This window comes from Anolis sagrei, chromosome 10 (genome assembly GCF_037176765.1).
Source record: "Anolis sagrei isolate rAnoSag1 chromosome 10, rAnoSag1.mat, whole genome shotgun sequence".
Taxonomy (NCBI): Eukaryota; Metazoa; Chordata; class Lepidosauria; order Squamata; family Dactyloidae; genus Anolis; species Anolis sagrei.
This window is the reverse complement of record NC_090030.1, coordinates 20,075,332-20,092,531: the sequence shown is the minus strand read 5'-3', so window position 1 is coordinate 20,092,531 and position 17,200 is coordinate 20,075,332. Positions and strand designations below refer to the sequence as shown.

Below are 17,200 nucleotides of genomic sequence, written 5' to 3'. Positions count from 1 at the left end.
CTCTTTTGGGAAACACATGGAAAAGTGGGGAAAGGAGTCCCTCAGCTTTGCTTTGTGTCTTGCTTAGCTACTCATCGAACTCTACCAATGATGGTATTTAATCTACCAATGATGGTATTTAATCAAACTTGACACACATAACTCCCTTGACCAATAGAAGATACTGGAAGGGTTTGGTGGGCATTGACCTTGAGTTTTGGAGTTGTAGTTCACCTACATTCAGGAAGCACTGTGGATGCAAACAAGGAAACTTGATGTCACAAGAGATTTATGCAGTCCAGGGATGAAACCCAACACCTACTCCTAATACAGTGGTTCTCAATCTTGTTAATGCCACAACCCCTTAATACAGTTCCTCATGTTGTGCTGACCTCCAACCATAACATTATTTTTGTTGCTACTTCATAACTGTAATTTTGCTACTGTTTGAATCGTAATGTAAATATCTGATATGCAGGGAGTATTTTCATTTACTGGGCCAAATTTGGCACAAATATCCAATATGCCCAAATGTGAATACTGGTGGAGTTGCGGGGGGTAGGGGTGGAGGGAACTGATTTTGTCATTTGGGAGTTGTAGTTGCTGGGATTTATAGTTCACTTACAATCAAAGAGCATTCTGAACTCTACCAATGATAGTATTTAATCAAACTTGACACACATAACTCCCTTGACCAATAGAAGATACTGGAAGGGTTTGGTGGGCATTGACCTTGAGTTTTGGAGTTGTAGTTCACCTACATTCAGGAAGCACTGTGGATGCAAACAAGGATAGATCTGGACCAAACTTGGCATGGATACTCAATATGTGCAAATGTGAACAGTGGTGGAGTTTGGGGGAAATAGACCTTGACATTTGAAGGGAAAAAAGGGGAAAGTGAATGAGATAGAAACTGATGCATTTTTAAATGGGGAGAGGCCAAGGATAAATCAGGGCATGGGGAAGGGGCAGCTTATGGGAGGAGTAACCACTTGAGTGATGGGGAGGAGACTCACAGGCTGCCCAGAAGCCTGGAAAAGTGGCACTTGCCATTTCCTTGCTTTGTAAAAGTTGCTTTTCTGGACTACCTGAAACCTACAAGATGCAAAAGGCACCAAGAGAGAGCAGATGCTGAAGGGCCCACTCTCTCCAGGCTTGGCGTCCTGCTCCTGGGTGGCTTCTCATCTTCTGCTCCCCACCAAATGCAGTGAGGCCTCTGTTTTTCACACCCCACTTGTAGTGTAATGTGGGCCTCTGTCCCGGGTGTCTCAATGAGGCCATTGTCTCAGGCATTCTCTCTCCATGAAGTGGGTGGGCATTTGGGATGGCGTTTGGGATCGGCTGAGAACCGTGGGCGAAGAGCAGAAGCGTAAACAAGGCAGGCTCCTGCTGCCAAAGCCCGCTGACACTGGACCCAAGGCCGGGGGGGTTTCTTTGGGAAGGAGCAAACTCTGGGAAGCAAAGAACCTTCCATCGGCTACAATCCAAATTACTTTTGGAGCTTTTGCTGAAGCCGCTGGGTTTTGGAGTGGGCCAAAGAGGCTGCATCGCTCCCCTTTTCCCTCTGAGGCAAAAATGACCATGCAAGGGGACACTTTGCATCCCTTTGATACATTCACATTTTTATTGGCTCAAATACAGACTGGTTGTGCCCCTTTCCCTTCCCGCTCCTGTTGAGCTCAAGAAGATCAACCCCCATTTGCAGAACCATGAAAAGAGGCAGGCAGCAGGGGAAGCAAGCAAGCGATTGGGAAGTCTCCCACTGGCAAAACCAAGGAGCCCCCAGTGGTGCAATGGGTTAAACCCTTTTGCCGGCAGGACTAAAGACCCACAGGTCTGAGGTTCGAATCTGGGGAGAGCGTAGATGAGCTCCCTCTGTCAGCTCCAGCTCCCCATGCGGGGACATGGGGGAAGCCTCCCATAAGGATGGTAAAACATCAAAACATCCAGGCATCCCCTGGGTATGTCCTTGCAGATGGCCAATTCTCTCACACCAGAAGTGACTTGCAGTTTCTCAAGTCACTCCTGACATAAAAACAATTGGCAAAACCCATGTCCATCCCAAAGTCTTCCTGGCTGCTGGACATACAGAGCCACATGAAGGCTGAAAGAAGTCTTAGGGGCCTCTAAGAGGGTCAGCAGATCCTGCATTTTTCTGGATGTGGGGGATGAAGAGAGTTGATGGGGAATCCTTCCAGACTGATGTCTTCCAATTCAGTGACGTATCCTGCTGTTTCCAGCAGGGCCCAGCAGAGGGCACCCGGCTGTCACTCAAAGAGCAAAGCAGCGGGGTGGCGTGGGGTGGGGTGGGGGCTAGAATCTGCTCACTTGCTCCCCAGCAAGTGTGGTTGTGGTCAGCAAGAAAAGGATCCTCCAGGGTCACTGACCCCCTCAATAGGGGCCATTGGTGTGATAATGCACTTCTCTCCCTGGACACAAGATTAGCAGATGGACAAAATCCAGCATCTTCTGCTCCACTGCAGGAAGATGGAGAAACCTGGGTTTAGCACGCAAAGGCCACAGGCTCATGTTATCCAGTTTGTGGCTCACGTGTGCCATCTCTCTGCTCATGCCCTTATATCCCTGGTCCATTTCCTGGCCTTAATTCTCAGGCAGGAGCACCACAACGCTTGGGTAAGCTCTGGAGAAGTTGTGATCAATGGGTGCTGTTGATCCCAGAAACCCTTTCATGGCTAGTTAAGGGCAGAGTCAAGAAGGGGAAAGTTAGTGACAGTGTCGTCTCATTCTCTGGGACTCTTTCAGAATCTCAAGCTCAGGGGATGGTGGAGAAAGAGTCCGTCTTGCACTGCCCGAGAGCAGAAGACGTGGTTGCCACTGGTCACGGGTGGAATGGGTGGCTCAACCCCCGGGCCCTCTGAGGTGGCTCTTATCCACCATCCTGCTGCCCCAACAAGAGCAGATCTCAGGCCGCCAGCTCTGAGCAGATGGAACGGTCCATTGCTGGGCCACCATCAGCAACAGGAGGACCTGGACTTGGCACCAGAGCGGAGGTCAATGGTGTGTCCCATCACGCAGTGCTCCATCTGCTCCTCCACAGCCAACACCTGCCGCACAGCCTCCTCGAAGGCCACAGCCACATTGGTGTCATCCTTGGCGCTGGTCTCCAGGTAGGGGTAGTTGCCATGCTCCAGGCACCAGGCCCGGGCCTCCTCGGGCCCCACCGCCCGCTCCAGCTTGTCCACCTTATTACCCAGGACCACAAAGGGGAAGCGGTCAGGGTCCCGGACGTTGGCATAGCAGACAAACTCCTTCCGCCAGTGGCCCAGGTTCTCGAAGCTCTGCCGGTCATCCACGCTGAAGGTCAGCAGGCAACAGTCGGCCCCCCGGTAGAAGGGCGTCCGTAGGCTCTTGAAGCGCTCCTGACCAGCTGTGTCCCAGATCTGGAGTGTGACAAATCGCCCATCCACCTCCAGGTCCCGGTTGAGGAACTCCACCCCGATGGTGTGGAAGGCCTGAGAGTCGAACCGATTGGTCACGTAGCGGTTCATCAGGGAGCTCTTCCCAACACCTCCATCCCCAAGGAGGATCACCTTCAGCAGCAGGGACTTCCCACTCATGGCGCCGGCGGTGGCAAGGCCTAGACCCAGGGGAAAGAACAGTGATAGAGCAGGAAAAGGCCTCCACAGGCTTAGACCCAGGGGAAAGCACAGTGCTAGAGCAGAAAGGGGTTTCTGCAGGCCTAGACCCAAGGAAAAGCACAGCGCTAGAGCAGGAAGGGGTTTCTGCAGGCCTAGACCCAAGGGAAAGCACAGCGCTAGAGCAGGAAAGGGCTCCCGCAGGCCTAGATCCAGGGGAAAGCACAGCGCTAGAGCAGGAAAGAGCTTCTGCAGGCCTAGATTCAGGGGAAAGCACAGCGCTAGAGCAGGAAAGGGCTTCCGCAGGCCTAGACCCAGGGGAAAGCACAGCGCTAGAGCAGGAAAGAGCGTCCTCAGGCCTAGATCCAGGGGAAAGCACAGCACTAGAGCAGGAAGGGGTTTCTGCAGGCCTAGACCCAAGACCCAAGGGAAAGCACAGTGCTAGAGCAGGGAGGGATCACTGCAGGCCTAGATCCAGACGAAAGCACAGCACTAGAGCAGGAAGGGGTTTCTGTAGGCCTAGACCCAAGGGAAAGCTCAGTGCTAGAGCAGGAAAGAGCTTCCACAGGCCTAGATCCAGGGGAAAGCACAGCACTAGAGCAGGAAGGGTTTTCTGCAGGCCTAGACCCAAGGGAAAACATAGTGCTAGAGCAGGAAGGGATCACCACAGGCCTAGATCCAGGGGGAAAGCACAGTGCTAGAGCAGGAAGGGGTTTCTGCAGGCCTAGACCCAAGAGAAAGCACCACAGGATTAGACCCAGGGGAAAACACAGTACTAGAGCAGGAAGGGGCTTCCTCAGGCCAAGATCCAGGGGAAAGCACAGTGCTAGAGCAGGAAGGGATCACTGCAGGCATAGATCTAGGGGAAAGCACAGCACTAGAGCAGGAAGGGGTTTCTGCAGGCCTAGACCCAAGAGAAAGCACCACAGGTCTAGACCCATGGGAAAACACAGTACTAGAGCAGGAAGGGGCTTCCTCAGGCCTAGATCCAGGGGAAAGCACAGTGCTAGAGAAGGAAGAGATCACCGCAGGCCTAGACACAGGGGATAGCACAGCGCTACAGCAGGAAGGGGGCTCTGCAGGAATATACCCAGGGGAAAGCACAACACTAGAGCAGGAAGGGATCTCTGTGGCCAGGACTCTGGGTCCCCAGGAAGCCTGCTGGCCAAGGTGCTGAACCCATTGGAGAAACTGGGCTCAGCCCCTAAATTTGGTTCCTGCAAAGTCAAACCCAGAATTGATGTGCAGCTCATGGGTGGGCTCCCTCCTGTTCAGCTACCTTTGCAAGCTGAACCCACTGGTGGTTGTCGCTGAAGGTTAACTTCCTGTTTCCATGTTTGTTTACAACCTCCTCAGGAATTTCCCTGGTTTTTTTTAGTGTTCCTCTTTATTTACTGTCCTGATTTTGGAGGTTTTTTTTAATACTGGCAACCACATTGTGTTCATTTTTATGGATTCTTCCTTTCTTTTGAAATTGTCCACATGTTTGTGGATTTCAATGGTTTCTCTGTGTAGTGTCACATGAATAGTATTGTCGAAGGTTTTCATGGCTGAAATCACTGGGTTGTTGTAGGTTTTTCGGGCTATATGGCCATGTTCTGGAAGCATACTCTCCTGACATTTTGCCTGCATCTATGGCAAGCATACTCAGAGGTTGTGAGGTCCCACAACAACCCAGCATTGAATAGCTTTACAGCTTCAAAGCCTGGCTGCTTCCTGTTTGGGGGACTGCTTTGCTGGGAAGTGTTAGCTGGCCCTGATTGTTTCCTGTCTGGAATTCCCATGTTTTCTGAGTGTAGTTCTTTATTTACTGTCTTGATTTTAGAGTTTTTAAAACTCAAAATCCACGTATGTGGACAATTTCAACAGAAAGGAGGAAACCATGAAAATCAACAAAATCTGGTTACCAATATTTTTTTAAAAAAAACTAGGATCCATACAGTAAATAAATAACACTCAGAAAATGGGAATTCCAGACAGGAAACAATCAACACCTCCCAACAAAAGATTCCCCCAGGTAGGAAGCAGCCAGGCTTTGAAGCTGCTAGGCAATAATAATAATAATAATAATAATAATAATACTTTATTTATATACCACTCTATCTCTCCAAGGTGGACTCAGGGCAGTTTCCATGTAACATCACTGAAACATACAAAGTAAACATAAAATTCACAAAACAACATAAGCATAAAATTGTCACAGTAACATGTGTATATTAAAAATAATTCTGCTTATTCAGAGCAATTAAAAAGCTGGGCCAAGGCTAGTGCAAACTTAAATATGAGGGGGTCAGGAATTAAGTAGAGTGCTATACAGGCTAACGGCAATAGCAGGTACGGGTCTGTGGCTGCTCATTTCCAGGGCCTATTAGAGGGATGACCAGGGTAATAGGTAAGCATCCAAGGGCATATTCAACACTGTTTGGGTTGGACTAGAACTGGTCATTCTCAAAGGCTTGTTGAAACCACCAGGTCTTCAAGCTCTTACAAAAGGAGGGGAGGGATGGGCCTGCCTTATTTCCCTTGGAAGGGTGTTCCAGAGGCATGGGGCCACCATTGAGAAGGCCCTCTCTCTCGTCTCCACCAACCGTACTTGTGACGGTGGTGGGAGTGAGAGGAGGGCCTCCCCGGAAGATCTTAGAGTTCATAGAAGGAGATGTGATTGTGAAGACAGGTGGGGCCCAAACTGTTTAGGGTTTTATTGGTCATGACCTGCACCTTGAATTTGGCTCGGCAACTTATCGGCAGCCAATGAAGCTGTTTTAAAATTCTTCCTATAGTTTGCTCCAGTAAGGAGCCTGGCTGCCGCCTGTTGTACCAGTTGAAACTTCCAGGCTATCTTCAAGGGCAGCCCAATGTAGAGCGCACTGGCGTAGTCAAGTCTGGATGTAACCAATGCTAATCAAAGTGGCCAATTCCAACATTTACAATGGCTTCAAGCAGACACGAGTACATTCCCCCACCCTGGACATTATTCCACAGATATATAAACCCCACTTGCCTAGTTTCTAACAGACCTCACAACCTCTGCCATAGATGTGGGTGAAACATCAGGAGAGAATGCTTCTGGCTCGGCAACTTATCGGCAGCCAATGAAGCTGTTTTAAAAGGGGTGTTTTATGCTCCCTATAGTTTGCTCCAGTAAGGAGCCTGGCTGCCGCCTGTTGTACCAGTTGAAACTTCCAGGCTGTCTTCAAGGGCAGCCCCATGTAGAGCATATTGCAGTAGTCCAGTCTGGATGTAACCAATGCTAATCAAGGTGGACAATTCCAACATTTACAATGGCTTCAAGCAGATACGAGTACTATGCCTCACCCTGGACATTATTCCAAGATATATAATCCCCACTTGCCTAGTTTCCAACAGATCTCACAACCTCTGCAGATGCCTGCCATAGATGTGGGTGAAACATCAGGAGAGAATGCTTCCCAGAAAACTCACAACATCCCAGTGATTCTGGCTTTAAGCAGAGTACATTCCTCCACCCTGGACATTATTCCACAGATATATAAACCCCACTTGCCTAGTTTCCAACAGACCTCACAACCTCTGCGGATGCCTGCCATAGATGTGGGTGAAACATCAGGAGAGAATGCTTCCCAGAAAACTCACAACATCCCAGTGATTCCGGCCGTAAAAAAAATCCACAGTTTTTCAAACTTTTGTGTGAGTTTGGTTGCTGGAGGTGGAGAAAGGTCTTTCCCTTCTTTGCTTCTGCCCTTGGCGTGCTATAAACTCCATGACCCAAGAGGCCCACTTTCTGGGTGGATGATGGGACAGGAAAGGCTGCCATTGGAGGCAATGGAGGCAGGGAGGGCCTGCTGTCCCCAACCCTGGTCTATAGAAGATGCTTCAATTGGGTTAGGGATTTAGTACAAAGGAAGCTAACTCAAGGAGGGTGATTGACCCCTCCCTTGGGTTCCACTCAGGAGTTGTGATCCTGCAGGGAGGGATGATGAAGGGATGATGGAGGGATGCAGGGAGGATGCAGGAAGGGTACGGTCAGCCCCCCACCCAATTGGCACCACCGGCTTACCTCTCCAAGGGGGCGACGAGGGCCCTCCTCCCTTCCTTTGGACTGATCCAGAGGTGCGGGGGAGGAGGGGGAAGAAGCAGAGCGGACGCAGCGCGCATGCGTAGACAGAGCCGGCTGGAGCATCTCTCTCTCCCAATGAGAGAGAAGGCCCCGCCCACTCCGCTCCTCTCGCCCCCCTCCCCCTGCAGACCTGGACCACTGAGCAGGTGGGTCTTGGGCGGGGCCAGAGGGAGACCCGCCCCTTTCTATCTCTCTCCCTCCTTCCCTCCCTGAGCCACTTAAGGCAGGCATGGGCTAACTTGGGCCCTCCAGGTTTGCCCATGTCTGTATTTTTAAATGTTTTTTTGCATTAAAAAAAAACAGAAACAAAACACAAAATTTGCAGACTTGGTATTCTATTCAATGTCCTCAGAGGCAGCCCTAGGTAATTTTCAATGGTAAGCAAACAGTATTTTGGCGCCCCCCACCCCCCAACCAATCATTGATATATATTTTCTGTTTGTCGAGGAGTTCTGTGTGCCATATTTGGTTCAATTCCATTATTGGTGGAGTTCAGAATGCTCTTTGATTGTAGGTGAACTATACAACCCAGTAACTACACTTGCCGCACTTGCTCCCTTGCCTGGTCCGCTTTGGGTCCGGAGGCGTGCCTGAAGACCCCGGCGTGTGCACCAAAAGTCACCTCTTCTCCTGACTTTCTCCTCAGCCATTGGGACCAAGAGAGAGAGAGAGAGACTGAGGTGGAGATGCCCACCTTTCCTGAAGGTAAGCGCAAAAATAAAGGAGGGAGTGGAGGTGGGAGATACCTCCAGCCGGAGGGGCTCTCTCTCTCTCTCTCTCTCTCTCTCTCTCTCTCTCTCTTGGTCCCAATGGCTGAAGAGAAAGTCAGGAGAAGAGGCAACTTTTTGTGCACACGCTGGGGTCTTCAGACACACCTCCAGACCCGAAGCGGGCCAGGCGCGGTGGCTCCGCCCTTTGGCCCACCCACGGATTGGGGAAAGGAGGGGAGGCGGGTAGAGCGCCGGGGGGTCGGGAAAGGGAGCCGGTCATGGTGAAGGGATCAAATGTGCAGAATGATTGAGCGCCGGCTCTGCTCGCACACCCGGTGGCCAGGTGGAGCAGGAATGAGAAGGGCGAGGCGAGGCTCAAGGGCCCGGCCCCTTTGGGAAGAGGATCGCCCAGCAGCGAGGCAAGAAAGCCAAGGTTCCCCCCGGACTGCTAGGGCAGTTGTGAGCTAAGGGGTCACTCCTCAAGCGGCGGTCAAGGGGCATTTACAGAGGCGCCTCTGCACCCCTGGCAAAAAAAGTGTTCTGCGACCGCTTACTTCGCATAATGGACGAGCCGCCCCTGAATGTCCTTTGACCAGTAGCTGGCCACTTGGAGTTGCCGCAAGAAGGTCCTCCGTTGTGCATGTGGCAGGGCTCAGGTTGCATTGCAGCAGGTGGTCAGTGGTTTGCTCCTCTCCACACTCGCATGTCGTGGATTCCACTTTGTAGCCCCATTTCTTAAGGTTGGCTCTGCATCTCATGGTGCCAGAACACAGTCTGTTCAGAGCCTTCCAAGTCGTCCAGTTTTCTGTGTGCCTAGGGGGGAGTCTCTGATTTGGTATCAGCCATTGATTGAAGTGCTGGGTTTGAGCCTGCCACTTTTGGACTCTCGCTTGCTGAGGTGTGCCAGCAAGTGTCTCTGTAGATCTTAGAAAGCTATTTCTTGATTTAAGTCGTTGACATGCTGGCTGATACCCAAACGGGGTGGGCTGGAGATTTATTTATTTATTTCGTGTACTTCTACCCCGCCCTTCTCAACCCCGAGGGGGGACTCAGGGCGGCTTACAAAAAGGCACAATCCGATGCCTACACAATAACAGATAAATGAATAAAACAGCAATTAAAACAGTTATAACAGTTAAAAACAATCAATATATGTCACAGTCAATACTCAATCTCAGCTCAGCGTTTGCCAACTCAGAGTCCATATTTCATACTACATTGTCTGTTCCTATCGGTCGTCGTAGTCCTTTATTTATTGCCAGATTGCCCAAATCCATGTTTTTAATTTCCTTCTAAAGGAAAGGAGGGATGTCGCTGATCTAATTTCCCCGGGGAGTGAATTCCATAGGTGAGGGGCCACCACCGAGAAGGCCCTGCTCCTCGTCCCCGCCAATCTCACTTGTGACAGAGGCGGGGCCGAGAGCAGGACCTCCCCAGAAGATCTTAAACTCCGAGGTGGGACATAGAGTGAGATCCATTTGGACAAATATGCTGGGCCGGAACCATATAGGGTTTTTAGGTCAAAACCAGCACTTTGAATTGTGCTCAGAATTGGATCGGCAGCCAGTGGAGCTGACATAGCAGAGGGGTGGTATGCTCCCTGTATGATGCTCCGGTGAGTAATCTGGCTGCCTCCTGCTGGACTAATTGAAGTTTCCGAACAGTCTTCAAAGGCAACCCCATGTAGAGTGAGTTGCAGTAATCTAATCGGGATGTAACAAGAGCGTTGTCACTGTAACAAGGATGTAACAAGAGATGTCACTGCCTTGGTCCTTTCATGATATGATATTGTTTTTAGCGCCTGCTTTTTGCTTGATATTCAGGCAGTGCTTCTTGTAGGCAGTGCTTCTTTCACCTTAAGAACAAACAAGCATCCCAAGCTCTGAGGATGACCTGGGGAGGAATCCCACTGGAGCATTGCAGCACACCCAAATACCTGGGAGTCACTCTGGACCGTGCTCTGACCTACAAGAAGCACTGCCTGAATATCAAGCAAAAAGTGGGCACTAGAAACAATATCATACGAAAGCTGACTGGCACAACCTGGGGATCACAACCAGACACAGTGAAGACATCTGCCTTTGCGCTATGCTATTCTACTTCTGAGTATGCATGCCCAGTATGGAACACATCTCACCACGCTAAAACAGTAGATGTGGCTCTTAATGAGACACGCCGCATTATCACGGGGTGTCTGTGCCCTACACCATTGAGGAAATTACACTGTTTAGCCGGTATTACACCACCTGACATCTGCCGGGAAGTAGCAGCCAATAGTGAAAGGACCAAGGCAGTGACATTTCCAGCTCACCCCCTGTTTGGGTAACAGCCAGCATGTCAACGACTTAAATCAAGAAATATCTTTCTAAGATCTGCAGACACACTCGCTGGAACACCTCAGCAAGTGAGAGTCCAAAAGTGGCAGGCTCAAACCCAGAACCTCAATCAGTGGCTGATACCAACCCCACCTGGTTAGTTTGCAACAGATCTCACAGCCTCTGAGGATGCCTGCCATAGATGTGGGTGAAAGGTCAGGAGAACATTGGACACAATCCTTTTCTATCGAGAAATGTTGTTCTTATGTTTTAATAATAAACCTTTTCCAAACTTTTTTAAAGATCGAGCTCTGGACCTCACTTCCTTAAGCTCAAGAATTTTGGCCCGCCACACTATGTTGTTTTCCACTTGTTGTGAGCCAAATGCTCTACTACAGGGTTTCTCAATCTGGGGGTCGGGACCCTGGGGGGGGGGGGTTGTAAGGGGATGTCAGAGGGGTTGCCAAAGAACATCAGAAAGCACAGTATTTTCTGTTGGTCATGGGGGTTCTGTGTGGGAAGTTTGGCCCACTTCTATCATTAGTGGGATTCAGAATTTATTTATTTATTTATTTCATACATTTCTACCCTGCCCTTCTACCCATAAGGGAACTCAGGGAGGCCAGAATTCTCTTTGATTGTAGGTGAACTACAAATCCCAGCAAATACAACTCCCAAATGTCAAAGTCTATTTTCCCCAAACTCTACCAGTGTTCACATTTGGGCATATTGAGTATTCCTGCCACATTTGGTCCAGATCCATCATTATTTGAGTCCCCAGTGCTTTTTGGATGTAGGTGAACTACAACTCCCGAACTCAAGGTCAATGTCCACCAAACCCTTCCAGTATTTTCTGTTATGGGAGTTCTGTGTTCCAAGTTTAGTTCGATTTTGGTTTGTTGGTGGAATTCAGAATGCTCTCTGATTGTAGTGGAACTATAAATCCCAGCAACAACAACTCCCAAATGACAAAATCAACCCCCCGCCCAAACCCCACCAGTATTCAAATGTGTGAATATTGGGTATTGGTGCCAAATTTGGTCCAGTGACTGAAAATCCATCCTGCATATCAGATATTTACATGACAATTCATAACAGTAGCAAAATTAGTTATGATGTAGCAACAAAAATAATTTATGGTTGGGGGTCACCACAACACGAGGAACTGTATTAAGGGGTCAAGGCATTAGAAAGGTTGAGAACCACTGCTCTACTAAGTAATCTTTTTGCACTTTTACATACTCTGCTGTTTGGGGGGGAGAGTTTTCTTAACATAGGTTAAGGTAGTCCCCTGACATTATGTCCAGTCATGTCTGACTCTGGGGTGTGGTGCTCATCTCCATTTCTAAGCCGAAGAGCCAGCGTTGTCCGTAGACACCTCCAAGGTCATGTGGCCGGCATGACTGCATGGAGCGCCGTTACCTTCCCGCCGGAGCGGTACCTATTGATCTGCTCACATTTGCATGTTTTCGAACTGCTAGGTTGGCAGAAGCTAGGGCTGACAGTGGAAGCTCACGCCGCTCCCCAGAATCGAACCTGCGACCTTTTGACCAACAAGCTCAGCAGCTCAGTGCTTTAACCCACTGCGCCACCGGGGGCTCCTTTTTCTTAACGTAGCCCCCCCCCCCCCAAAAAAAAAAAACCAACTTCAAGCTGCACAGCACTGGACCAGGTCTCAGCCTTTGTTTCTCTCTGTTCCTCCTCCAAGAGAGATCCATGCAGCCTCCAGCCATAGCACACTCCCTCTGGATAGGGATTCCCAGCCTGACCTTGGCATTGCTGCACATCTTAAGGGGTTGCCGCCCTGCAGAAAAGGTGGCTGTTTCCACAGGCCCAAGGGTGGGGCCAGTGAGCCAGCTGCTATCTCCCAGTCCTTCCCGGTTATCCATAGAGCAGGGGGAGGGGACAGGCAGATGCTCTCCTGGCCTTCCTTTTGCCTCGCAAGCAGCCCTTCTGAGATGAGAGGATGCAGCCAGGACTTGTTAGAAAGGTCTTGTGTTGTACAAAAGCCAAAATCCCATTTTCATTCCATTCATAATGATTATAAAGGAAGGTCCGGTGGCGCAGTGGGTTAAATTGCTGAGCTGCTGAACTTGCTGACTGAAAGATCAGCATTTCGAATTGAGAGAGTGCTGTTAGCCTTAGCTTCTGCCAACCTAGCAGTTTGAAAACCTGCAAATCTGAGTAGATCAATAGGTACTTCAGCGGGAAGGTAATGGTGCTCCATGCAGTCATAGAATCAAAGAGTTGGAAGAGACCTCATGGGCCATCCAGTCCAACCACCTGCCAAGAAGCAGGAATATTGCATTCAAAGCACCCCTGACAGATGGCCATCCAGCCTCTGTTTAAAAGCTTCCAAAGAAGGAGCCTCCACCACACTCTGGGGCAGAGAGTTCCACTGCTGAACGGCTCTCACAGTCAGGAAGTTCTATTATTATTATTATTATTATTATTATTATTATTATTAAACTTTATTTGTACCCTGCTAACATCTCCCGAAGGACTCGATGCGGCTTACACAGGCCAAGTCCTCAATAAAACAACAACATAACAATATAAAGCAAATCAAAACATAAGCAATAACAGTAACAATACATCATACCACAATAAAACTAGGGCCAGGCTGAATGTAATGGGTACAGATTAAAAAGTGCTGAGTATGACAGGTGAAATGTAGGAAATTAGGGTAAGTGGAATGTGCAGACAGTCTTAAATCTCTAATAAGGTGCTTCTGGGACATATTGCTGGGGTTTCCTATTCTGGAAAGGCACATCGGAACAGCCAGGTCTTCAAGCTCTTCCTAAAGACTGCCAACGTAGGGGCTTGTCTGATGTCCTTGGGGAGGATGTTCCAAAGTCGGGGGGCCACCACAGACAAGGCCCTGTCCCTCGTTCCCACCAGACGTGCCTGCGTGGGTTCATAAATGGAGATACAGTCACACAGGTAGACAGGTCCCAAACCGTTTAGGGCTTTGTAGGTGAGCACCTGCACCTTGAATTGGGACCGGTAAATGAACGGCAACCAATGAAGCTCCTTAAACAGGAGAGTTGACCTCTCTCTGTAAGGAGCGTCAGTTAACATCCTGGCTGCCGCTCGTTGGACCAGCTGAAATTTCCGAGCCGTTTTTAAGGGCAGCCCCACATAGAGCGCATTACAGTAGTCCAATCTAGACTACTAGATTCTTTCTCATGTTCAGATGGATTCTCCTTTCTTGTAGTTTGAAACCCTTGTTCCGCGTCCTAGTCTCCAGGGAAGCAGAAAACAAGCTTGCTCCCTCCTCCCTGTGGCTTCGTCTCACATATTTATACATGGCTATCATATCTCCTCTCAGCCTTCTCTTCTTCAGGCTAAACATGTCCAGCTCTTTAAGCCGCTCTTCATAGGGCTTGTTCTACAGATCCTTGATCATTTTAGTCTCCCTCCTCTGGACACATTCCAGCTTGTCAATATCTCTCTTGAATTGTGGTGCTCAGAATTGGATACAATATTCCAGGTGTGGTCTAACCAAAGCGGAATAGAGCATGGGTAGCATGACTTCCCTAGATCTTGACACTATGCTCCTATTGATGCAGGCCAAAATCCCATTGGGTTTTTTTGCCGCCACATCACATTGTTGGCTCATGTTTAACTTGTTGTTCACAAGGACCCCAAGATCTTTTTCGCACCTACTGCTCTCGAGCCAGGCCTCATCCCCCAGTCTGTTTCGGTTTTTTTGCCTAAGTGGAGTATCTTGCATTTGTCCCCGTTGAACTTCATTTTGTTAGTTTTGGCCCATCTCTCTAATCTGTCAAAATCATTTTGAATTCTGCTCCTGTCCTCTGAAGTATTGGCTTTTTGCACTTTTACATACTCTGCTGTTTGGGGGGGGGGGGGGGGGGAGCCATCCTGGAAGGGGTGCCATGGGGCTTTCGTCCTATGACCTATGAGGGATCAAGATACCCTTCGTCCACCCCCGAATTTAGAGCAATGATGGAGAGTTACTGCTGCCCCATTGCTCTCTGCCCTCTGCTCCCTTTCTTGAGCCATATTCTCTTCTTGCCCCAAAGCAGCCATTCACTTGGGTTCTAGGGGAGGGAGGGGTTGGCTGAAAGCCCAAGTAAACAATGTCTCCTGAGCTGTTTTCCTCTCCTTTCGCTTGTTGACATTCTTAAGAGAACTGTTTGGGAAAGGCGGGTGAGATAACACTTAACTCTGCAGGAGCCAGGTGTGCTTTTGCTCAGCAAGCCGTCAAATGATTACCCATCAGCAGCTTGCTGTGAGCTGCATGCTTGTCTAAGTATCCTTTTTTATATTTTTAAATACTCTAGGTAAAGGTTTCCCCTTGACATGAAGTCCAGTCCTGTCCAACTCTGGGGGATGGTGCTCATCTCAATTTCTAAGCTGAAGAGCCATCGCTGCCCATAGACACCTCCAAGGTCATGTGGCCAGCATGACTGCATGGCACGCCATTTATTTATTTATTTTACGACATTTATATGCCGCCCTTCTCACCCTGAAGGGGACTCAGAGCAGCTTACAAATAAAAAGTAAATACAATATATTATATTATTTCTATAGCACAATATTAATATTATATATTACATTGTACTATAACATTATACTGTAATTTCATTAGTAACTAGCCGTCCCCTGCCACGCGTTGCTGTGACCCAGTCTGTATATATGTGTTTTCTGTGTGTATATATTTATGTATATATGTATATTTGTTTGCGTATATCTATACCTATATATATATATATATAGATAGATATATATATGGATGTGCATATGTGTGTGTTTATATATGTATATGTATATTGTGTATATGTGTATGCTTGTCTATATGCATATTTGTGTGTATATATGTGTGTATGTATGTGTGCATGTGTATATTTGTGTGTCAATGTGTATATGTGTTTATGTATATGTGTGTATATTTGTGTGTGTTTGTGTACATATATACATGTGTGTATGTATGTGTGCATGTGTATATATATGTGTCTCTCTGTGTGTGTATATATATATTTGTGGTTTTTAAGTCCAGCTGGAGGTCAGCTGTGACCAGCAGTGCTGCAAAATTTGAAGAGGCACAAATGGAGGGCGAAAGGGAGAAGCATGCCAAGAGAAAGGCGCGTCAAGCCAACCCCGACCGAGACCGCCTTCCACCTGGAAACAAATGCCCTCACTGCGGAAGAAGATACAGAGCAAGAATAGGGCTCCACCGCCACATACGGACCCACAAGAATACAGGAAGACAATCATCCTCGGAAAATGAGGGATCGCCTAAGTAAGTAAAGTAAGTTAAGTCCGTTCTGCTGGGGGTTTTTTTGTGTGTGTTTTTAGGGGTGATGAACACTCGTTGACCTGTTAGGTGTCTTGTGTCCAAATTTGGTGTCAATTCGTCCAGTGGTTTTTGAGTTATGTTAATCCCAAAAATGAACATTACATTTTTATTTATATAGATACTACATTTAATATAAAATATATAATTATAATATTATTAGTAGTACTATATTGTATTACCTTCCTGCCAAAGCGGTGCCTGTTGATCTACTCACAATTTCATGTTTTCGAACTGCTAGGTTTGCAGAAGCTGGAGCTAACAGTAGGAGCTCACCCCACTCCCCAATTCAAACCGCCAACCTTGCGTTCAGCAAGTTTGGCAGCTCAGTGGTTTAACCCACTGCGCCACTAGGGGATTTCTATTTTGAGGAATTTCCCTAACAACCTGCCCAAGGGCCAGGGTTGTGGCCAGTGCTGGTCAAAGGTGCTGCCCACCCACTGCTATGTCCCATGGAGGGAGAGCCATGCCTTCGGGCGCTTCCTGCTCAGGAACCCTGTTGGGACCTGTAGGGCTGTCTGTCCCCTGGCAACCCCTTTCTGCTTTCCTTCTTGCTGTGCCCTGAGGCCTGGGCTGACTCACTCACAGTTTGCAGGAGAGGGGAATTGCCAGTTCAGGCTTGTGTCTGTGTCACTCCTTCCTTCTTCCAATGGGCCAAGAGCCTACAGGCTCCTATTGTTGACTCAGAGCAAGGAAGGAGGGGTATGTGCGTGTGATCCAGGCCCCCTCTGCAGCTCTGCTAGGCTCTCTGGGGCTGCTCAGGCTAGGAAGGGGTTTGGCCCATTCCTCAGGGCTGCCCAGACTCTTTGCCTGATCTCTACACTGATCCCGGCAAGTGTGACAGGAAGCAGACACGTCTAGGCATGCCACCCCATTTCACCACCTTATAGCAAAGGGATGCCTGGCCAGAGTCAATCCATAGCTTGAATGCTATCCCGCCCAAGAATGGATTGCAGGATGGGATTCACCTATTTGCCCCAAAGAAATGGGAAATTGTTGTTTCCATTTGATGTTTGATGTTTTGTCTGTTATAACAGGCTCTGCTTTTTATTTAATTATAGTTTGTTAAGTTATAATTCCTATTTATATGTTGGGTTGGATAAATTTTGTTAGTATGGATGTATTGCTGTTGTATTCAGGCCTTTTAGGTTTGGAATCCGCCCTGAGTCCCTTTGGGGGGAGAG

General features: G+C 48.6%; 1 protein-coding gene across 1 annotated transcript; it reads right to left on the bottom strand.

Annotated features, from left to right (window-relative positions):
• Positions 1-1,580: 1,580 nt before the first annotated feature.
• RAB9B (RAB9B, member RAS oncogene family) lies at positions 1,581-7,737 on the bottom strand. The gene is made up of 2 exons (XM_060756164.2): positions 7,612-7,737; positions 1,581-3,577 (listed from the first exon to the last, which is right to left on the bottom strand). Exon 2 carries the CDS (start codon positions 3,555-3,557, stop codon positions 2,952-2,954), a length of 606 nt encoding a protein of 201 aa, XP_060612147.1. The 5' UTR covers positions 3,558-3,577; positions 7,612-7,737; the 3' UTR covers positions 1,581-2,951.
• Between the last annotated feature and the right edge of the window lie 9,463 nt (positions 7,738-17,200).

Excerpts from the sequence above, each read along its gene's own strand:
- RAB9B (XM_060756164.2), bottom strand. The coding sequence starts at position 3,557 with ATGAGTGGGAAGTCCCTGCTGCTGAAGGTGATCCTCCTTGGGGATGGA.